The sequence below is a fragment of the Kogia breviceps genome, chromosome 18, assembly GCF_026419965.1.
Source record: "Kogia breviceps isolate mKogBre1 chromosome 18, mKogBre1 haplotype 1, whole genome shotgun sequence".
In the NCBI taxonomy this organism is placed as follows: Eukaryota; Metazoa; Chordata; class Mammalia; order Artiodactyla; family Physeteridae; genus Kogia; species Kogia breviceps.
This window is the reverse complement of record NC_081327.1, coordinates 8,930,445-8,953,132: the sequence shown is the minus strand read 5'-3', so window position 1 is coordinate 8,953,132 and position 22,688 is coordinate 8,930,445. Positions and strand designations below refer to the sequence as shown.

Sequence of the window (22,688 nt, the reverse complement as noted above, 5' to 3'; positions counted from 1 at the left end):
AGCTGATGGGGGAGCCGGTGGGGGATGGGGACAGGAGGAGTGAACAAAGGGAAAAGAAACAAAGTGTCCCCGGAACAGCCTCAGACTGTTACATGCGTCCTGGACAAGGTCACTGGAATGCAATAAAGACTTAGTCACTCCAGAGCCTGCGGGAGATGTCAGAATATTCAGGAAACTTTAAGAATTGAGATCTTAGAGCCCCAGAGTCACACAGCCTCCAGGGTCTTAGAATCACAGGCATCTGTGAACTTGAGAAGGACCATCGGGAGGGCTAGTGCCCCTCGGGGAAGGGACTCACAGGGCCTCCCCCCACCCTACCCCTACTGCCTGGCCGAGCTGAGCTGGGGCAACTCCTTGTCCCAGGGCCCCTGCTCCACAGCCCCACCCAGAGGGAACCTCCTGTCTCAGGACTTCCCGTCCTAGACCAGCGAGAGGAACATTTGTCTGGTGCGGATCAAGTTGTCTGTTGTCTACACCGTGATTTCTTGAGCATCTGCTGTGTCCCAGGCCCTGGTCTAAGTACTTAAGGAAGTGCTTCTCAAGGTTTCTGTAGCAAAGGACCAGGTTTGTTTGAGTATTTTCAAAGCCCAATCCACTGCGGACAGGTACTTTGGTAAAGTATAATAAAAATGAAAGGAAAAGAAAGATGTGCAAAATACAAGCCTGATTTTTAAGATGATTATTAATAGATTCAAAAAACATAAAATTCCACTGTCAAATTGCTGTAGACGTTTTGAAGCACTCCCTCTCTCTGTACTGCCCTGATGTCCCCACACAACCCCCTGAGGAGGCACCTTGGAGGCTTCTGAGTTTGCCCTGCAGCGGGGTGGGTGCGGGGGGGGGGGGGGGGTGGCGATCCGCGGTGAACAGCCTGGAGGAGGCACGCTCCCTGGTGGAAGGTCCTGGAAGTGGCTGAAAGGGGATTTGGGGATCCAGTCTCCAGGGGCACCAACCCAGAAGTGAGGTTGGGGCTGAACTGCGGAGCCTCAAATGCCACGAGGGGGAGTGTCACCACTGAGCGAGCCGGAGACGCCAGTAGAGTGAGGTTTGGGGAAGATCCCGCTGAAGTGTGTGTCTGTGTGGGTTCTATCCCTTCGTTGGGCCAGAGGTGGGGCAGGGTGGTACTGAAATACCCCGGGAAGTAGGGAGACCGGGAGGAAGCCAGAGATGCTGGGCTAGGGAAGGGCGGTGGTTGGGAGGGGCCGGCACGGGCAGCAGTCTGAAGGGTGGATTCATGCATCAGTTTGTAGTCAACAAGCTGTAAGAGGCGGGATGCCCGAGGCTCCTTCCGCGCTGGGGCTGTGGGGATGGCAGGCCTCTTTGGGATTCCATCTCTGCCACTTTCATGCTGTGGGCACGAGGTGGCCTCCCTGAGCCTCAGTTCCCTCCCCCATGAAATGGCAAATAACAAACACGTGCCACCACAAATAGACCAAACCTCGTAACAGCACAAAATATTTCTTGAGCGCTGACTCTGTCCCATGTGCCGTGGTAAGCACTTGCCACTGAACCCCGCATCCACCCGTGAGGCAGGTGCCATAACGACCCTTCAGTTTACACATCGGAAACTGAGGCCCAGAGAGAGCCGGTAATCCACCCAAAGTCACACAGTGAGTGAGTGGTGGAGCTGGGATTTGAAGCTAGGATTCTTCCAGAATCTGTACTTGAACCCCACTGTATGTAGCCACTCTTAAAAATGGTAGTCTAAAAGCCCGGCGCATAGTAGGTGCACAATAAATATTATATAAAATGGCTTTTCATCTTTGTAAGTCTTGAGCGATCCATCCTCATTTTTTTTTTCTGCTGGGTGAACCGAGGCTCTGCGGAGGGCAGGGGGTTGCCTGAGGACTTCCAGCCCTGCAGACACACGGGGTAATAGAGCTGACGTTATATAGCGCTTCCTGGGCGTGAAATATTGTTCGAGGACTTTTCACGGCATAAGTCCCCGTGAGGTGGGGACTGTGTTTATCCCCATCTTATGCATGAGGAAACTAGGCCCAGAGAGGTAAAGTCACTGCCCGAGGTCACACAGGGAATGAAGGACAGAGCCACAGTCGGACCAAGTCAGCTGGCTGTGGCGCCGCACACGTCCACCCTCTGCCCTCTCCTTGCCTCGCAGGCCGAGAACCTCTTGCTGGACGCCGAGGCCAACATCAAGATCGCCGACTTTGGCTTCAGCAATGAGTTCACGCTGGGCTCGAAGCTGGACACGTTCTGCGGGAGCCCCCCGTACGCCGCCCCGGAGCTGTTCCAGGGCAAGAAGTACGACGGGCCGGAGGTGGACATCTGGAGCCTCGGCGTCATCCTGTACACCCTCGTCAGCGGCTCCCTGCCCTTCGACGGGCACAACCTCAAGGTGCCGGGCGGGGCTGGCACGGGGGCTGTGACTCCCCCGGGGAGGGTCTCTCTGGCCCTCACGGTCGGGCCCCCAAACACCTCTTCTGCAGAGGGCTGGAGGGGTGGGGCCGAGGTCACGGGGCGCGACGGGGGTCGGGTGGGACCCAGGTCCCCACAGCCACACGGCCAGCCCAAGTGGACCGGGCTGCGTCGGGGTTCCGGGTGTGGGCTCGGCCGCCAGCAGGCTTGGGTTCAGATCCCGCTCGCTCACGCGTTCACTCAGTACGTAGTTGTTGCTTTCCGTCCACGGGTCAGGCTCTGTTTTAAGTTTTGCCGACACAGGGTGAACAAAGGAGACAGAAAGCCCTGCCTTCATACATGCTGCTCCCCGGGCGATCCTTGAAAACACGCTAAGTGGGAAAAGCTGGTCACAAAAGACCACCCGCTGTGGCTTCCCCCTCTATGCAATGTCCAGAATAGGCAGATCCACAGAGACAGAAGGCAGATCAGTGGTTACCTAAGACTAGGGAGGAGGGGGAGTTGGGCTACGGAGTTTCTCCTGGGCGCGATGGCCTCGTTCTAAACCGGATTCTGGCGATGGTTGCAACAGCTCGGTGAACATACGGAAAGCTGCTGAATGGCGCAGCTAAACAAACAAACGAAAAATCCTGCTCTCGTGGACCCAAATTCTTGCAGCAGAACCAGGCAGAAAATAAAATAATAAGCAAAATATATAGCACGCTAGATGCTGGCCAGTTCTGTGGAAGGGGGCGGGAAGCGGGTGAGTTGTACTGTTTGGGGCGGATTTTTTTTTTTTTCCCTTTGAACTTTTTATTCTGAAACATTGCCAGTCAACAGAGAAGTTGCCAGCCCAGAACAGGGGGCAGGTGTGTACCTTTCAGGAGACGCTCCAGTTGCCTGCGGCCACGTGTGCCCCGTGAGTGTCTACATACGCTCGTGGTACCGCTGTCATCACCGTTGCCGAGGGGACACGTGGCAGTCAGTTGCAGACACAATGTCCCTTCATCCCTGAAGGCTGCACACGGCAGGGATCTCGTGAGACACGGCCTTTCCCCATCCGCGATCACGCTCAGGAAATCCAGCGCCGACGTGTTCCCGGCCCCTGGCCCACGGCCCGTGCCCGGGTTGCCTCCGTCATCCCGACAGTATCCTCGGCAGCCGCGTCTTCTTCTCCAGCATCCGCTCAGGCGCCCTCACGGCGTTCGGCTGTCCTGTCTCTAGTCTCCCTTCACCTGGAGCAGTCCCTCCGCCGTTCTGTCTTCCGTGGCACGGCAGTGATGAGTTCGGGCCAGTCATCTTGCGGGAAGAGGCTCCCTCGGTCCGGGCTGCGCGGCGTGTCCTCGCGCTTGGATGCAGGCGGTGCATTTCGGGTGGGAATTCCTCAGCGGGAGTGCTCAGGCTGCTTGATGTGGCCGTGAGGATCCGTCAGGGGATCAGGGAGGTCATTGCCGAGGACAGGCCAGCAGAGCCCCGAGTGATGAGGAAGGGGACCCCCTTCCTCACAGTGGCATCGGCCAAGCAGCCGACTCCGCCGAGCCTCAGTCTCCACCTCTGTTCAGTGAGGACCCTAAGGTACCGACCTCACAGCAGCGACTCGAGGACTTGCTGAGATCGCAGGGTAATCTTTCTGAGCCCCAAGCATGAAGCCAAGAGAACTTTTCAAAGGGCCAGACCTGCCTCTCACCTGCCCCAGGCCCTTGTCACCTCCCGTGGTCCCAGTTTCCCCACCAGGCACCCCAAGCCTTGCTGGGTGAAGGAGACATGCGGCTGGGGGCAGATCCCTGCTCTGTCATTTCTTTGCTGGGTGACGTTGAACAAGTCCCTCTCTGAACCTCCGTTTCCTCACCTGAAAGATGGGGACAGTTACAGCCAGACCGGGTGTGTGAAGCCCTTCACAGGGACCTGGCATCTGCCCAGGGTGTCGCGCTCGGGAGCTGCCCTGGTGGTGGTGTCCGTGGCCTGATGACTCCTCCTCACCGTCACGTGACAGAGGTGGCGTGGAGCGGTGATGACACAGCACAGGCTCCAGGGTTGACTGCCTGGCTTTGGATCCTGGCCCTGCCACCTTCTGGCTGCACAGTCCCAGAGCAAGTGACCTAACCTCTCTGGGCCTCAGTTTCCTCGTCTGGAAGACGGGGCGTCACAATCCTGCTTCACGGCATCCTTGTGAACACAGATGTCATATGTGTGAAGCACGGAGAACGCTGCCCGGCCCCGGGTGAGCGCTCTGAAAGCGATCCTCGTTACTATGAAATATTCACGGCCCTTCAGGCCGTGACGATCTGCAGGCTCCCCAGGCTCAGGCCTCATCCGGCCCTTTTAGGAGAAGGGCCCCGCGAGGGAGCTCCTAGCCCAGGCCCGGCAGAGGGGTCCACCCCAAGAGACCCCTTCCCCCACTCACCCTATTCTCCATTTTCTGTCTACCTCAGTTCTTTATTCAGGATAGAAGGGGCTCTCCCTTGTCTGCCATGCCATGGAGCGTGGAATTTATTTTTTCTTTCATAACCTTGGCAGGGCCCTCCCAAAAGGCCCTTAAAAAAAAAAAAAAGTCAGCATATAAATCAGGGCTCATTCTTTGAAACTGCAAGGGCCTCATAGCTTTTTGGAGAGACAGACGGGGGATGGGGGGCAGGATGCCCCTCTCTCCTCTCCTTTTGTAAACCTAGTGTTAAAAAAGCACTTGCAGGAACTTCCCTGGTGGTGCAGCGGTTGGGACTCCGCCTGCCGACGGAGGGGACGCGGGTTCATGCCCTGGTCCGGGAGGATCCCACGTGCCGCGGAGCAACTAAGCCCGTGCGCCACAACTACTGGGCCTGCGCTCTAGAGCCTGTGAGCCACAACTACTGAGCCCACGTGCCACAACTGCTGAGGCCTGCACGCCCAGAGCCCGTGCTCTGCAACAAGGAAAGGCCACCGCAATGAGAAGCCCATGCACTGCAACGAAGAGTAGCCCCCACTCGCCGCAACCAGAGAAAGCCCGCGCATAGCAACGAAGACCCAATGCAGCCAAAACTTAATTCATTAATTAATTTTTAAAAAAACACTTGCGGAATCCCTGGCGGTCCAGTGGTTAGGACTCCGCGCTTTCACTGCCGAGGGCCCAGGTTCGATCCCTGGTCCTGGAACTAAGATCCCACAATCCATGCGGCAAGGTCAAAAAAAAAAAAAAAAAAAAGTACTTGTTCTGGACATGACTCCTGCTAGGCATTTACTTCTACAAACACTCCTACCCTGGCCTGGGGAGTGAGTGCTGTGATCCCTGTTTACAGATACAGAAACTAAGGCCCCAGAGGCTGACTTACCGACCCACCTCCCCTCTTATCTGGCTTATAGAACTCACCCTCTCTGTAGGATTAACTCAGAGGGAAAAGTTATATCACTTTTTAAAAAAACTTTTTTGAAAACTGCTGCATCTTTGACAATGTTCCCATTTTACAGATGGGAACTGAGGTCGGGAAAAGTGGTGGGGTTTTTCCCACTGCGCCAGGGCTGGCACTTGGAGCTCCTATCACTTTTGTCGGGGGATTGGGAGAAAGATGTGTGTGTGTGTGTGTGTGTGTGTGTGTGTGTGTGTGTGTGTGTAATGAAAACGGGTGGGGAGGCGGGGCGGACCCCTCCCCCAGTAACCCCATCCCCCCAGGAGCTGCGAGAGCGAGTCCTCAGAGGGAAGTACCGGGTCCCTTTCTACATGTCAACAGACTGTGAGAGCATCCTGCGGAGATTTTTGGTGCTGAACCCAGCGAAACGCTGTACTCTCGAGGTAAGCTAAGCCTCCAGCCACACGCCTCCCACTGAAGCCTTCTTGGCTGACACCATTCCTCTCCCGTGCCCCACCCGCTGCTGGAAGGTGAGGGGAGACAGGCAGCCCAGGAAAAGGCTCCCAGGCCTGTCCTGACACCGCCCCCCAAACAGCCTCGCCCACTCCCCGACATGCCAGTAATTAGCTAATGAGCTCCTAGAATGATTACAGGGTGCCGGGGACCCAGATGATGTGGAGGAGGAAGGGTGGCGTCAGCTGGGTGGGTGAGGGATGGGGCGAGGAGGTGCTAGCTCTCAGGAAGCTCTTGATTCTGGGGTTCTAGGCCTTGGAGGTGGGGACGGGGCAGGGCAGGAACCCCATTGCGGGGGGCCAGCGTGGGAGGTAGGAAGCTATATTTTTCTCAGTTCCTTCTGACATCTCTCTTTCCCCTTCCCTGTCCTGCTCCCGATTCCTGTAGCAAATCATGAAAGACAAATGGATCAACATCGGCTATGAGGGTGAGGAGTTGAAGCCATACACAGAGCCCGAGGAGGACTTCGGGGACACCAAGCGAATCGGTGAGAGTCAGGGAGAGCAGAGCCGTAGGCCTCAGAGCCGGGGGTAGGAGCCTCCCAGCACCTACCTGTTTGGTTAGTGCATCACAGAAGTTTGCAAGGCAATTGGGAGAGCAGAGAAGTCTGGGCTCCAGTCCCTGCGCCGCTGCTTTCTAGCTGTGTGACCCAGGGCCAGTGGCTTCCCCTCTCTGTGCTTCTGTTTCTTCATCTGTAAAACAGGATAATCAGAGGGCCTATCTCATAAGTTTGTTATGAATATTCAATGAATGAATTTATATAAAGCACTTATATCAGGCATGTAATAAGTGCTTTTGTGTTAGCTTTGACTATTAAGACACAAGAAATCACAGTCACTTCCAGAAGAGTTTGGTCAAAGCCATCAGTAATCTGCATGTTTGAGAAAAACTCCCACCTTGGTACATGCCTCACCCTCCACCCATTTGGTCCCAATCCTTTCAGCCTGGAGCCCTTGAACATTTGACCCCAAAAGCATTAGCCCTGGAAGAGCCCCTTAGAAACCATCCAGTAACCTTCATTCTACAGCTGAGGAAACCAAGGCCACCATCAGATCTGACTGTATTAATCAGGACTTCCTGGTTGCAAGTAACAGAAAACCCAAGCCATTCTGGCTTAAACCAGATAATAATAATAGGTTGAACCATGTGAAATTGCCATTGTAATAGCTCAAAACTGTTAATACCAGCAATTTCATGTGTTTTAACCTAATAGTGATGTTATTCATTCACATAACTGAAAAGGCCAGGGTATATCAGCCTTCAGGCACAGCTGGATCCAGGTGCTCAGAGACAGTTGTTAGGGATCTTCTCAGTGGTGGCTTCTTTCCCAGGCAGCTCTCCCTGCCAGGAGCAAGCTGACAGCAGCATATCCTAGTGGCCTGGACACCCCATCAGGAAGAGAAGCCACTTTCCTAATGTTCCAATAGAAGCCCTAGGGCGGTGCCCATTGACTACCCCTGAACCAATCAATTTGACCTTGGGGTGGAACACTTTTATTGGCCAGAACTGGGTCATATGTCCACCCTAACCAATCGCTGTGGCTTTGGGTATGGAGCATTCTGATTGGCCATACCTGGGTCATCTGCCCAGCCTGAACCAATCAGTATGGCCTTGGGGATGGAACTCTCTGATGGTCCAGACCTGAGTTATATGCCTGCCCTTGGGGCTTGGAGCAGGCAGGAGTCATCCGGGTGATCTGAGCTGGGAAGAAATGTTCCTCCAAGGAAAATCAGGGTGCTGCTGGCAGAAGGAGGAATGGATACTGGGCAAGCCAAAGAGCAGGCATTATGTGATGTGGAAACGAGTGGAAGGGAAGGATCTGGGGAGACTGAACCTCCTCTCCATCCCCCTCTCCCAGAGGTGATGGTGGGTATGGGCTACACGCGGGAAGAAATCAAAGAGGCCTTGACCAGCCAGAAGTACAACGAAGTGACCGCCACCTACCTCCTGCTGGGCAGGAAGACTGAGGTCAGAAAGCGTCAGGGACATTTGGGATGCGCGATGCCCGGGGTGGTGGGACTTCTGGGGCAGAGGGGACAGGGGCTGATGTTCCTCGTCTGTCATTTCCTGCAGGAGGGTGGGGACCGGGGCACCCCAGGGCTGGCCCTGGCACGGGTGCGGGCGCCCAGCGACACCACCAATGGAACAAGCTCCAGCAAAGGCACCAGCCACAGCAAAGGACAGCGGAGTTCCTCCTCCACCTACCACCGCCAGCGCAGGCATAGCGACTTCTGTAAGTATCGGCCCCACACCCTCACATGCCATCCCTGGTCCCAGGGCCTCGGACCTGCATTACATCAGGTTCTCTGGCTGGCAAGCAGCAGAAACCTGCTCGAGCCAACTGCAACGAAGGGAGGAATATCTAATAAAGGTGCAGGGACATTGCATGAAATTTGGAGGCAGTCAGGCTTCAGTAAGGGATTAGAAACTGGAAAAGCAGCCAGACCCAGAGCAGACACTCTGTGTCTTGCTTCTTCTCTGCTTGTCTGTTTTTTCCTTTCTTTTTACATATCCTGCCTTATCTTTCTCCCAGTCTCTTTAACTCCTTACAACTCGGTTTTAGAGCCCAGCTCAAATAATAGCTGGAGGGCTTCCCTGGTGGCGCAGTGGTTGAGAGTCCGCCTGCCGATGCAGGGGACACGGGTTCGTGCCCTGGTCCAGGAAGATCCCACGTGCCATGGAGCGGCTGGGCCTGTGAGCCATGGCCGCTGAGCCTGCACGTCCAGAGCCTGTGCTCCGCAGCAGGAGAGGCCACAACAGTGAGAGGCCCGCGTACCGCAAAAAATAAAAAATAAAAAAATAGCTGGAATCTCTTTGGTCCACTTGATATCAGGGTCCAGTTGGGATTAATCCACTTGACTAGGACACAGGATGACACATTGTACAAAATGGCTGCTGAGAGCCTGCCCTCTGGCCTCTCCTCCTTACTTACTAGTGGGAAGGGAGTGGGCAGACACCTGATTGTATCCCACATTCTGCAACTAACATATATCTCATCCCCTGCAGAAAATAGACCCACCACCACTACCACCACAAATGAGACTTGGGAACTTCCAAGAGGTCTCTTACCTATACCCTCATGAAATGTTAATCATCCCCACTATTTTTTTAATAAATTTATTTATTTATTTTTGGCTGTCTTGGGCCTTCGTTGCTGTGTGAGGGCTTTCTCCAGTTGTGGCAAGTGGGGGCCACTCTTCATCGCGGTGTGCAGGCCTCTCACTATTGTGGCCTCTCTTGTTGTGGAGCACAGGCTCCAGACGCGCAGGCTCAGTAGTTGTGGCTCACGGGCTCAGTTGCTCCATGGCATGTGGGATCTTCCCGGAGCGGGGCACGAACCCGTGTCCCCTGCATTGGCAGGCAGATTCCCAACCACTGTGCCACCAGGGAAGCCCCCCCGCTATTTTTTAACAGCTTTATTAAGATATAATTCACATACATTTAAAGTGTGCAGTTCAGTGGCGTTAGTATAGTCACAGATTTGTGTATCCTTCACCACAGTCAACTTTAGAACATTGTCAATACCCCATAAAGAAACTCCATAACCCTTATTCATCTATTGCAAATCTCCCATCCACCCCAACCTCCAGCCCCTGACAACTACTAATCTATTTACTATCTCCGTAGATTTTCCTAGTCTGGACATTTCATATAAATGGAATCATACAGTATGTGACCTTTTGTGACTGGATTCTTTCACTTAGCATCACGTTTTCGAGGTTTCATCTGTGTCGTAGCAGTATCAGTGCTTCATTTCTTTTTATGGCCAAATAATATTCCATTGCATGGATATACCATACTTTGTTTATCCATTCATCAGCTGAGGGTCATTTGGGTTGTTTCCGCCTCTGGTTACTGTGAACAGCATTGCTGTGTGCATTCATGTACAAGTTTTTGTGTAGATCTGTGTTTTCATTTCTCTTGGGCATGTACCTAGGAGTGGAATTGCCGGGTCATGTGGTAACTCTACGTTTAACAATTAAGGAACTGCCAAGGTGATTTCCAACTTTCCGTTATTTTTGCAGCCCTACTTCTCTCTAGGGGTGAAATTCTTTACTCTGAGATGGGCACTAGTGCAGGGAGAGGGGAGTCAGGGAAGCTCAGCGTCAGTCCTGAGCAGAACCTGCTTTGTTCTGGACGGTCAAGCCATTCCCCTCCCCTGGATCTCCTTTTCCCCACCTATAAAATAGCGAGATTGGCCCAGAGAGTCTCTAAGAAGCTTGTGACTCCAACATCCTACGGTTAGAACATGGTAACCTTTCAAAATAACCCACATGGAGACCTTCTGGGTTCTGGGGTTCTCGGGATAAAAGATGGTTTATGAGTGCCCTGTGTCCGTCATTGTAGACCTTGTTATGGTTCCTGAGGATTTAACATGCAGAAATTCTGACTCTCTGAAGTTCTAGAACACGTTTAACTCCCGGGTTCTAAAATTGTAAATTCCCAAGATGTTCTGAAGGACAAAATTTGTTTTGTTTTGTTTTTGAAACTGTTACACTCACATCCTTCAAAACTTGATAGTGCAGGAAGGGTAGATGGTAAGAAAGTCTTTGTCCTACATGTGTCTCGCAGCCCCCGGTCTTCCTTGGAGGCAGCCACTGTTACCGGTTTTATATCAATTCTTTTGGAGAAGTTTCATTCATATATAAATAGATAAAGAGACAGATGTGAAAAGAAGGAGAAAGAGAAAAATTTTTAATGCATAAAGATGGATAAATACAATATTAATATATTAATATACTATAAAGATATATTCCCCCTTTTAATACAAATGATAGCCTTTGGGCACCATTCATTTATAAGCAAGTATAGATAAGTAAATATAGTTAAACACTTTTCCCCCTTTCGATACACATGATAGCCCACTGTAGACCTCATTACCTTGCCTTGCCTTTTCTACCTCACAATCTATCTTGAAGATCTGTCTGTATTGGAACATTTTTTATAGTTGCATAGTATTCCATTGTGTGACAATATCTTGACTTACTTAGTTATCCCCCTATTAAGGGGCATTTAGCCTGTTCCCAGTCTTTTGGCCTGAAAAAAGAAGGATGCAGTGAATAACCTGTATGTGTGTCATGTCATTTATGTGGAGCTTCTGGGTCAGTATACGTGTTGTCACTTAGGTATTATCAGAATGGCCCACGCAAAGGTTGTAGCCTCTGTGAGGAATTCTAAGGTCCTGAGGATCATCTGGAGGAGGTTCTGGCTTTTCCAGGTGACGCCAACCCTAAACTGTCCCCTCCCTCTACCAGGTGGCCCATCCCCTGCACCCCTGCACCCCAAGCGCAGCCCAACCAGCACAGGGGAGGCGGAGCTGAAGGAGGAGCGCCTGCCAGGCCGGAAGGCGAGCTGCAGTGCCGTGGGGAGTGGAAGCCGAGGGCTGCCCCCCTCCAGCCCCATGGTCAGCAGCGCCCACAACCCCAACAAGGCAGAAATCCCAGAGCGGCGGAAGGACAGTACGAGCACCCCTGTGAGTGGAGGGGCTGGGGGATGGGACCAGGGGTGCCACCACCTGTGGCCCAGCCTGTCGATGCCACCTGGGTCACGTTTTTCAGACTCTGCCTGTTTCCCATCCTGTTCCCCAGACCACCACATGGGACTCTTTGTTTTATCCATTCAGTCATTCACTCAACAGACATTTATTGAGTGCTCTCTCTGCCTAAGCTTGTATTTGATTCTAATGTATAAATTAGGATTCAGTGTCAGAAAGAAGTGCTCTGTGCTTTCGACGGGAAGGATTTAATAGGGGGAATTAGGTGTGGTGTTTACACAATTGCAGGAAGGTTTGGAGGGGCAGGCAATAGACAAGACCTACAAGAATGACATATTGCCACAGCAGAATTGACCCACCAAGGGAGCTGCCGCCTCTGAGGCCACCTCCAACTCTGTTGAATTCAAGAACATACAGTCATGGCTGCAATGCAAGACTCAGAAACTTCATTCTCCAGAAGCAGAGCCTCTGCTGCCCAGAAGTCTGGAGAACCGGCATTGGTGCCCTGCTGAAGCAAAGACCCTCATCTCACGGATTTGCCTGTGTGAGCCCAAGTCAAAGGGGGCAAGAAAGTGGCTGGCACCCCTTTTCCACCTTCCATACCTTCATGAGTGCAAAGATTGGCAGAACCCATTCATATCCAGAACCTGGGCTACAGAGAAGTTTCTGGGGAATGTAGCATTTGGCTTTCTTGCTTCTACAGCTCCTTAGAATAATATAATACAAGCTAAGGGAACCAAAATATCCTCATCATCAGAGACAAGGGTGGAGACAAGTTACAGGAAACTGGTCAGGATGCTGAAGCTGCATAGACCAGAGTTTGAATTACCTTGATGAGCCGTGTGACCTTGAGCAAGTAACTTTCCCTCTCTGAGCTTCACTATTCCACCCTGTGAAAATGAGCTCATCAAAGAACTTGGGTTGTTGGGAGGATCTTGTACAGTCTTCACACAGTGTCTGGCTCAGTAAGCACTCAATGAATGAGAGCTGTTGTAATTGTTGAAATAAACCCACACTTTAAGACAGTAGAAAAGGAACAGCAAATTACACCCCCCACCCCATGCGCACCCAGAAAAGCAGTAGAAGGAAGAAAATAATAAAGAGAAGAAAAGAAATCAATAAAGGAGAAAACAGATGTACCCTAGAGAAAACCAACAAGCCGAAGTCTGATTCTTTGAAAAGATTAATAAAACCAGTGGGCCCCTAGCAAGACTAATTAATAAAAAAGACAGTATATAACATTGTAAATCAAATATATTTCAATTTAAAAAAATAGAAGAAAGAAAAAATACAGCAAATACAAAATTACCACTATCCGAAGTGAAAAAGAGAACTTTGTTCTAACATAAAAAGGTAGTAAGATGGTATTAGGAACTACTCTATGCCAATAAATTTGACAACTTAGACAAAATGGACAAATGTCTTTAAAAACACAGTTAACCAAAACTGACACGAGAAGAAATAGAAAACCTAAACAGTCTCAACATCTTCCCATAAAGAAAACTCCAGACCCAGATGGCTTTAAGCTGGTGGAAGTCTTCCGCACACTGAAAGAAGGAGTAATACCCAACTTAGGCAGACATCCAGAGGGAAGAAAGAGGGATCGCCTTCCAACACATTTTGTGAGGCAACAGGATCCTGATGTGCCATTCCTGTCCTCGGAGAGCTCCACGCAGTAAGGGGTGGGGATGTATGTGTGAACAGATGTGGTCAGTCAAAGTGATCAAGGCTGTAGCAAGGAGTGCAAAGAAGGTAGCTGACTCAGCCTGGGGCCAGGGCACGGATATATTGTGAACTGACACCTGAAAGATACCTAAGAGTGAGTCAGAGGGAAAGGTAGGAGGAATATCCAAGCAGATAAGACAGCATGTGCAAAGGCCTTTATGAGGAGAGACAGCATGGCATGAATAAGTATGTTTTTCAAAGTTTGACATGGCTAGAGGTGGGGGAGAGCTGGGAGAGGAGAGGGGGGGCGAGGCTGGCCCCTGGGAACCTTCCCTGACCTTCTCTCCTCCCAGCTCCAAGGCTTCTGTGACTCTCAGCCTACATTGCTGGGGTAGCCCACGAACCATTCATGCCTTTAGCCAAAGTACAATAAACCACCTACTCACTTTCAGTTCACACACAGGCCCCTGCCTCGTTCCTTTTATTTTTATTTATTCCTTTATTATTATTATTTTTTGGCTGAGGCTTGCAGCATGCGCCATCTTGGTTCCCCCACCAGGGATCGAACCCGGGCCCCCTGCATCGGGAGCACGGAGTCTCTTAACCACTGGACCGCCAGGGAAGTCCCCCCTGCCTCGTTCCTAATGAAGGAGGCCAGAGAGGGTAAAAGGGAGGATTAAGGGGTGTCCCTTTGCTCCCTCACTCTCCTCCTGGCCTTGTCTCTTGCAGAACAACCTCCCCCCCAGCATGATGACCCGCAGAAACACCTACGTTTGCACAGAACGCCCGGGGGCTGAGCGCCCATCCCTGTTGCCAAATGGCAAAGAAAACAGGTATGGAGGGAGGGCAGCAACAGGGCGGGGGCAGTGGGGTGTAGGTGAGCAGGGCCCCCCCCTTGATCTCGGCTGACAGATGCGGGGAAGGGGTGCCATGGGGACTGGGGAGTCTGTGTCTGCCCTTCCCTTGGCAGAATCTACCCATGTCCTCCCTCTCCCAGGCTCCCCTGAAAATCCGCCGCCACCCTTAATTAATCAGTTGTCAGCACCAGGAAAGCAGTCTGCCCCATCCTCTGCCTACGAGCCTCGGGAACCTGAGTTGATTCTTTTTTTTTTTGAATGATCCATTTTTAGAGCTGGAGAGAAGCCCCCAGATTGTCACAGCTTCAACATCCTCTGGTTGGCTGGGTTTCAAACTTCTTTGCCTGAGTCTGTTCGGTCTCTTTCAGCTGGCACGTGAGGGAGACCAGTACAGACTGGCTGGAGCATAAAAAGGGAATGAATTGGTTCACATCGCAGTTCAAGTCTGGGAGTGGGGCAGGCTTCAGGATAGTGGCACTGCCGCCCACCAGCACTGGCGGGCGTGACGCCGAGGTGCCCTCTGGGAGGCAGCTAAGTAGATGCAGGTGTTGCTCTTTGGTGGGGGGCAAAGGTAACCGAGTGGTTGAGGGCAGTGACTCTGTGGCTCCTCAGCTCTGAGTTTGAATCTTGCCTCTTAGCTCTTCGGCAGGTATCTGAGCCTCCATTTCCTCCTGTGTAAGATGGGTCTCATGTTCTCTGCGTCCAGACCCTAGTAGAGGGATCCAGTGGAGATCAGGTGTGTCCTTGTACCTGGCACAGGGTCCGAGACACAGAAGGCATTTGATGAGTATGAGCTTTTTTGTGGTTGTTAAATAAAAATAATAACAGCCAACATTTTTCAAGCAGTAACCATGTGCCAGGCCCCTGTACCTTAGCTAGTCGAATGCCCCTAACAATTCTATGAGGTCGATCCTGGTATCTCCGTTTTACAGCTGAGGAAATGAGGCATAGATAGCTTAAGTAACTTGTCCAAGGCCACAACAGCTGGTAAGTCAAGGAGCAAAGATTCCAGACTGACTCCAGAATCCGTACTTGTAACCACTATAATATGTGGCCTCCCAGTTCTGGCCGAGAGACAGTGTATAGTTAGATTATAGAATCAGGAATGAAAAGACCCCAGAGCGCAGTGGGTGAGACGGAGGTTTAGTCCTCTGTGATGCAACCATCCGGAGGTAGGAGGCAGGGCCCTCCCAGGATTCAGGACCAATCTCAACATGAGGCTCCAGCTCTGGATCTGAGGCCACTGCACCAGTTGCCACTATTTCCCCAACCAGCAAGTAGGGTGGAAAGAAAGTGGAGTGCAAACTGCTTTCTTTTTAGAGGCATGACCCAGAAACGGTACAAAGCACTTCTGTTTATATTCTGTTGGCCAGAGCATGGTCACATGACCACCCCTAGCTGCAAGGGAGGCTGGGAAATGTAGTATCTGGCTGGGCAGCCATGTGCAATGTTCATACTCTAAACGGTTTAGTCACTAAGAGTAAAACAAGGTGTATGGATTCTGGGAGAGAGGTAGTGGTATCTGCCAATCAGGGCTTCCTCTTTGAGATCCAGGCTCGTCCTGGCTCCCTAGGATAGAAATTGGAGGTCTGGCTCCTGCTGTCAGGACTGGGGGGCCTCAGAGGGCCTAGAGGAGGGTCCTGGGATAGTGGAGCCACCTCTGCCCACACAGCATCTTGAGAGAGTTAGGGAGAGGGTGCCGTCCTCTTTCTTTTCACCTGTTGAAACGTTTTCATAATGAACGTAGGTCCCCTTGATGTTCACATCTATTCCTTTCCCCCAACTGAATAATAGCAAAGTGTTTGCACAGTTGGTTTGGTTCCTGAGGTTTGGATGGCAAATAGCAAGGGATTCATCCAAAAATGTATCTGAATCTATTCAATTGCCGCGTTTGGAGAGAGGCGAATTGGGATAGGGGACAGATTGGAGGGGGCAGAGTTTAAAGAAAGGATAGTTTGAAGGAGGGATGACTTCGGAGTTGAGACGAGGTGGTAAGACAATACCGGGTTGCACAGCGCACAGCCTGCACCGTGTACACAGCAGCCCTGCCTCGGAGCTCCAGGTTGCAGGAGGTTTCTGATCTCAGGAATGACCAGCGGAGAAGCAGGGGGCTGGGAACTTGGCCTGCCTCAAGGCCCCACCCTGACTTGTACCTCTCTGCCCACAGCTCGGGGACCCCACGGGTGCCCCCCGCCTCCCCCTCCAGTCACAGCCTGGCTCCCCCATCAGGGGAGCGGAGCCGCCTGGCACGCGGCTCCACCATCCGCAGCACGTTCCACGGTGGCCAGGTCCGGGACAGGCGGGCAGGGGGCGGGGCAGGTGGGGGCGTGCAGAATGGGCCCCCCGCCTCTCCCACGCTGGCCCATGAGGCCACACCCCTGCCCACTGGGCGGCCCCGCCCCACCACCAACCTCTTCACCAAGCTGACCTCCAAACTGACCCGAAGGTGAGCCCCACGGGATGTGGGGTCTGGGGAGCGGGATGGGGGGGCTGACGGGGCCTAACCTGTCTTCTGCTCTACTCTGCCTCTGTATCCCCACGTCTCCTCCTCTTCCTCCGTCACCCTTCGCCTCCCTCCTCACGCTGCAGGGTTACCCTCGATCCCTCTAAACGGCAGAACTCTAACCGCTGCGTTTCGGGCGCCTCTCTGCCCCAGGGATCCAAGATCAGTAAGTCCCCTCCACCCTCTGCTTTCGCTGGCTCTGCCTCTCTATCTGCATGTCTGAGCTGCGTGCGGGCCTGGCGGGAGGGGGCGCTGTGAGTCGGGTAGGGGCTCTGGTTGTTCATTTCCTCACTCAGTCAATAAACGATAGTCTGGTCTCTGGAGCCAGACTCTCAGGGTTCAGACCCGAGCTCTTCTGAGTGCCCTTGAGCAAATGACCTAACTTCTCTGGGCCTTACTCTCCCCTTCCCTAAAGTGGGGATAGTCATAACGTCCCTTCCTCATAGGGTTGTTGTGTGCTGAGGTATATCACTAAGAGAGGCGATGCATGGACTGAGCTTAAAATCTTGCCTTGGAAAATGCTTTATAAATATTTACTATTACTATTCTTTGAGTGTCTACTGTGGGCCTGCCACCATCGTGGGCCCAGAGTAAAGTGAACAAAAGGGATAAAATCCCTGCCCAGGACATTCTACTAGGGGACCCAGACAGTAAACAATAAATAAGTAAAATATATATACTGTCAGGTAGTGACAAGTACTAAGGAGAAAAAGGAAGCAAGGAAGTGGGCGTCAGGGGTGTGGAGGAGGGAGGGTGCAGTTTTACATGGGGCAGGCCTCACTAAGGAGGTTTCATTTGAGTACAGCCAGAAGGAGGGTGTGTGTGTGTGTGTGTGTGTGTGTGTGTGTGTGTGTGTGTCCGTCCGTGTCCTATATGTAGGTATGTGTCGCTGCCCACCCACCCACCCCTCTCTTTTGTCTTCCAAATCCTTCAGTATCTTTCCTCCAACCTGCACTAACCATTTCAGACGGGGCTCCCTTTCTGGGCCTGGAGAGGGAGATCAATCCTGACTCCCAGCCCTCCCCAGCCCAGCTCCATATAGCAGGGAGGGACCAGGGCTGAGGCAGGGGCTGCCCAGATTCCTGGAACCAGTGGGTTGAGGGAGAGGCCCCTATGTCCAGATTAGTCACTCTTCCCTCCTCCCCTCCCCTAGGGTCACAGACGAACCTGAGAGAATCGGGGGACCTGAGGTCACAAGGTGAGTGCATGTGCCTCCCCTGAGTGCCACACCAGCCCCTCCCCTTTTGCCTGTTTCAGACCCCACTTGTGTAAGTACCTCTCCTCACCCCCCAACCAGACCCTTAGATGGGGCCCAAGCCTCATCCTCATCCTCCAAGGCCAACTTCCTGAAATGTCCCTGTGACCCTCCCTTCTCTGCTGGCACCTCTTACCCACCCCCGCCCCCTTGATTTCCTCTCTTTTCCACCTCCATCCCTGAGCATTATCCCTTGACCATCTTTAACTTCAGCCTCTCCCATCTCTAACCCACTCCTCCCCCTGTTGACACCACACCTCCTTTCCGCTTTCATCCAATGAGGCACAAGGGTTGCCGACAGCTCTGGGCCATTGTAGAAACCCTAGTGGAAATAAAGAGCTTCCCCAGCAGTTCCAACAGTCCCAGGACGGAATCTCATTGGCTGGAAATGGGTCACATGTCCATCCCTAAACTAATGCCTGGGACCAGAAGGGTGGACTATTCTGATTGGTCAGACTTAGTGGTATGCTCATCTTTGAACCAATCACAGTGACCACGGGGGTTGCATGCTCTCATTGACCGGAAGTGAGTCATGTGTTCACCCTTGTGTTCATGCCCCACCTAAACCAGAAAGACCAGATCTGCAGTGCTTCTCAAGGGGAACACTTGGTATTTTAGGCGAGACATTTCTTTGTTAGGCAGGGCCTTCTCACACATTGCAGAATATGTATCATTCCTGAACCTCCTGCCCAACCTAATAAGTGCCGGCATTGCTCCCATCCCAAGACATTTTAACAATCAAAAAGCCCCCAGAAGTTTTCTAATATCCCTTGGGGGACAGTACTGCTCCCAGGTGAGAACCCCTAGTCCAGAGTAAGGTAGGTTGGTCCTTCAAGGGAAAATGATTATTACCAGAAGAAGGATATATCAGTTAGGAGGCAAGCTGAGCTGCTATAGCAAAGAGACCCCAAAATACAAACAGGAATAAACTTGTCTCACACACAAACCCTGTGTCCAGGCCAGGCTGGCAGGGCCACTCCATTCCATGAGGTCATTCACTGTGTTCCCAGGGCTCTGACATCCCCATCCCTAGAGCCCCGTCATCTTCACGATCCAGGCTAGCTCGTGCTGCAGCCTCACAGGAGGTGGGACAGGAGAGTCCAGGGCATGCAGTTTCCTTTGAAAAGGGTGATGAAGAGTTGCACCCATCACTTCCACGCACATCCGGGAATTTGGAGACAAGACCACACCTGGCTGCAGGGGAGGCTGGGAAATGTAGTCTCCAGCTGATAGCTATATGTACAGCTGATACTCTGTCACTGGGGTAAAAGAGGTTTCGAGGAGATACCTAGGAGTCTGTCCCAAAGTGGGGACAGTGGGTTACCTTGCTCTTCTCCCCCATCTTTAACCCCTAATATCTTCCCACCTCAGTTGCCATCTACCTTGGGATCAAACGGAAACCGCCCCCCGGCTGCTCCGATTCCCCTGGAGTGTGAAGCTGACCAGCTCGCGCCCGCCCGAGGCCCTGATGGCAGCTCTGCGCCAGGCCACGGCAGCTGCCCGCTGCCGCTGCCGCCAGCCACAGCCGTTCCTGCTGGCCTGCCTGCACGGGGGTGCGGGCGGGCCCGAGCCCCTGTCCCACTTTGAAGTGGAGGTCTGCCAGCTGCCCCGGCCAGGCCTGCGAGGAGTTCTCTTCCGCCGCGTGGCGGGCACTGCCCTGGCCTTCCGCACCCTCGTCACCCGCATCTCCAATGACCTCGAGCTCTGAGCCGTCACGGCCCTGGGTCCCCTCCTCTTTTCCTCTCCCACTTCGCTTCGGCAGGAGAGAAAGGGGATCAAGGAGGGGATTCTCCCTTTGTCATCACTTCAGTTTCCCTGAAATGGATCTGGGGGCAGAGATTGTCCCCTCTGCTGTTCTCTGGGGCCGCTGGGCAGGAGAGAAGAGCAAAGGGGCTTAGCAGGGGAAGCTGGCACCTTCCTGGAGCCTCCAGCTCGTCCTGTCCCCCCTCACCCTGCCGCGGGGTACCTGAGGAAACTTTGGGGGCAGGGTGGGGGCAGGAAGGGAAACAGGAAACTTCCATTCCCCCCAACAGCTCAAGAATTAGGCCTTGGGCAGGGGCAAGAAGAGTTGCTGAGCCTAAAGACTGGATGGAGAACTGGGGTGGGTGGGGTCGGGAGTGGGGGTCAGAGAGGCAGATTCCTTCCCCTCCCCATCCCCTCCTGCTCGAACCCCACTTTCCTGCCCCAGGCTGGCGCGGGGCACTTTGTACAAATCCTTGTAAATACCCCCACACCCTCCCCTCTGCAGAGGTCTCCCGAGGAGCTGCCGCTCTCACCTCCGGTTTTTAAGTTATTACAGCCCCACCCTCCTCCTGTCAGCCCCTCACCTGCAGCCTGTTGCCCAATAAACTTAGGAAGTCCCCCCTCCCCCACGCTGACCCTGGGGTCTTCCTTCCCTGCCCTCACCTGCAAGTGAGATGAAGAGGAGGTGTGTGACTGGGCCAGTGGTTTCTCCTTTCTGAGCCTCGGTTTTCTCATCCGCAGAATGGGAGTAGTGGGGGTGTGAGGGTCAAGGACGATCGTGGAAGAGGGCAGGACAGGACTCGGCCTCATCCACGAGGCCCCAGTTCCTATATCGGACCCCTGTTCATCCATTCACATACCCACCCACATGTTATACTGGACTCTAAGCCACTTCTTACTCCAGCAGTACATTTATTCAATAAACAGTCATTGACCGGTGCCTACTCCATGCCAGGCCCAGTGTGGACACGAGACACAGGGAGCCCCTGTCTGTCGGGGCAGGGGGGGTTCTGACAGACACTAGAGAAACCATTGCTTTGGGGGCCACAGGAGAGAAAGTGAGGGGGTTTGGGGAAGGCACTCCAGAGGAACTGGTGCCGGAGTTGGGCTTTGAAGGATGAGTAGGAGTTGACCAGGTATTGGGTATTCCCTGGGCACAAGCCTGGAAGTGAAAGTGCATGGTATAGCTCAGAGAACTGTGGGTAATTTCAGGGTGGCTGCTATGTTGGGGGTGGTTGGAGAATTAGCAAGAGAAATGCTGTATTAGGACTCATAATCCATCTGCACTTAAGCAGAAAGGTATTTGTTTGCTCATTTCATAGGCCAGGGGTGCCTGACTTCAGGTACATCTGGATCTAGGCAGCAGGCAAGCTCACCTCTGCTTTTTTCAGTGTGAGTTTCATTCTAGTGGTTTCATCCAGTAGGCACTCCCTGATGGCAGTGATGACCCCAGCAGTTCCAAGCTTTCATCCTTCCAGCTTAGTTGCTGCAGCAGAAAGTCTGCTGATCTTAAGTCATGTGATCGTCCCTGGACCAGTTGCTGTGACTCTGGAGTGGCCTGTGCCTAGAACTGGACTTAGAAGGGGCTCCCCAAAGGAGAGTCAAGGTGTCAGGAGCAGGAGAAGGAAAGTGGAAGCATGATGGACTTAAGCAGTAGAGGGCTGTCCAGTGCAGAAGGGCGGGGCTGCTTCACCCAGGGCCTTGTGGGCCACAGTGAGCAGGCCGGGCTTTCATCCGAGGACCCTGGGAGCTGTGGAGGGTTGCATGCGGGGAGGAGGTTTAGTCAAACCGCCTCAGTTGCCCATTTAGAGCATAGTAGGTTCAACTGTTGTATTCTTCATGGAGCTGGCAGGAAAGTCAAATGAGAAATGAAGGGTGGTAAAGATTAAAAGAGTGGCCAGTGTTGAAAAATTCAGGGTCTGGGGCAGAACCAAAGTCCTGTCGTGAGTGAGGCCAGAATAGGACTCTGCTGAAAGAGAAGTGTTTAGAGTTGAGAGGGTAGGAAAATGAGGTGTGTGTAGGGGGAACCAATCCTGTCACGGAACCTCAATCCCGGAGGGCTTCCTTTGTGCCCAGCCCTGTGCTGGGGACACAGTGGTGACCAAAACAGCCCCAGCCCTGCCCTCACGGAGCTCACAGTCCGGTGGAGGAGACAGCCGTGTCCTCGGTGATCCAGAGTGGGCAGGGCTGGTGTGGGGGAGTCCAGAGCCCTCAGGAGTGCAAAGGGGGAAACTGCCCTAGCCAGGGAGGGCTTCCTGGGAGGAACAGCTTGGCTGCGACGGAGAGAACGATGAGCCGCTAGCCAGACATGGCGGGGGTGGGTCACGTGTTCTAGGCAGAGAGAACAGCATGTAAGATGGCCGGGAAGCGAGCGAGCGTACAGGTCCTTCCGCAAACGACACGTGACTTGAGTGAGTGTAGAGTCACTGTGAGAGATGAGGCTGGACATGCTGGCGGGGCCTTGAAGGTTGTGGAGAGGTGCCTGGGCTTTGTACCAAGGGTACTGGGGAGCCATGGCAAGGTTGTGAGTCAGGGAGAGGCAGGGGCAGGTTTGTGCTGTGAAGGGAGGGAAGGAATCAGGTCGGAAGAGTAGTGAGGAGGTCAGGACCGGACAGAAGGTGAGGAGAGAAGGGGTGGACTTCAGCCTAACGAGGCAAAATGGGCGGGACGGGCATGGTAGCTGTCAAGTGCCTGGACTCTGGATTTGGCTGGCTCAGACCTTACTGCCTGGAGTGTGTGTGGTCTGTGTGGCCTCAGGGGTGGAGCTGGGGTTAGTGATGGGATCTTCATTTGGGGGTAGTATTGTAAAGGGCATCCCCATGTCTAACAGGCCCTGCGTGCCTTGACCTTTGGGGTCTCTTCTGACCTTTTTGTTTTGGTAACCTCTCTAGGAACGCTGACATCCCCGGGCCTCAGCTTCCCTTCTGGAAAATGGAGAGATTTCTTGATCTCTAAGGGCCCTTTACCTATGTGGCAAGGTTTG

The 22,688-nt window shown here is 53.1% G+C and overlaps 1 protein-coding gene across 3 annotated transcripts in view; it reads left to right on the top strand.

Annotated features, from left to right (window-relative positions):
* Positions 1-20,654, top strand: part of MARK4 (microtubule affinity regulating kinase 4) — a 30,392-nt gene extending 9,738 nt beyond the window's left edge. The window contains exons 8-18 of one of the 3 annotated variants that reach the window (XM_059045214.2): positions 2,120-2,356; positions 5,999-6,118; positions 6,576-6,675; positions 8,047-8,156; positions 8,262-8,421; positions 11,444-11,661; positions 14,077-14,180; positions 16,372-16,650; positions 16,794-16,873; positions 17,861-17,905; positions 19,334-20,654. In XM_059045214.2, coding sequence (XP_058901197.1) covers positions 2,120-2,356; positions 5,999-6,118; positions 6,576-6,675; positions 8,047-8,156; positions 8,262-8,421; positions 11,444-11,661; positions 14,077-14,180; positions 16,372-16,650; positions 16,794-16,873; positions 17,861-17,905; positions 19,334-19,398 — 1,518 coding nt within the window. In that variant the 3' untranslated portion in view covers positions 19,399-20,654. Of the gene's footprint in view, positions 1-2,119; positions 2,357-5,998; positions 6,119-6,575; positions 6,676-8,046; positions 8,157-8,261; positions 8,422-11,443; positions 11,662-14,076; positions 14,181-14,477; positions 14,599-16,371; positions 16,651-16,793; positions 16,874-17,860; positions 17,906-19,333 lie in introns of those variants that run through there. The other 2 variants (XM_059045212.2, XM_067020197.1) reach the window with 2 other exon arrangements.
* Positions 20,655-22,688: the final 2,034 nt, after the last annotated feature.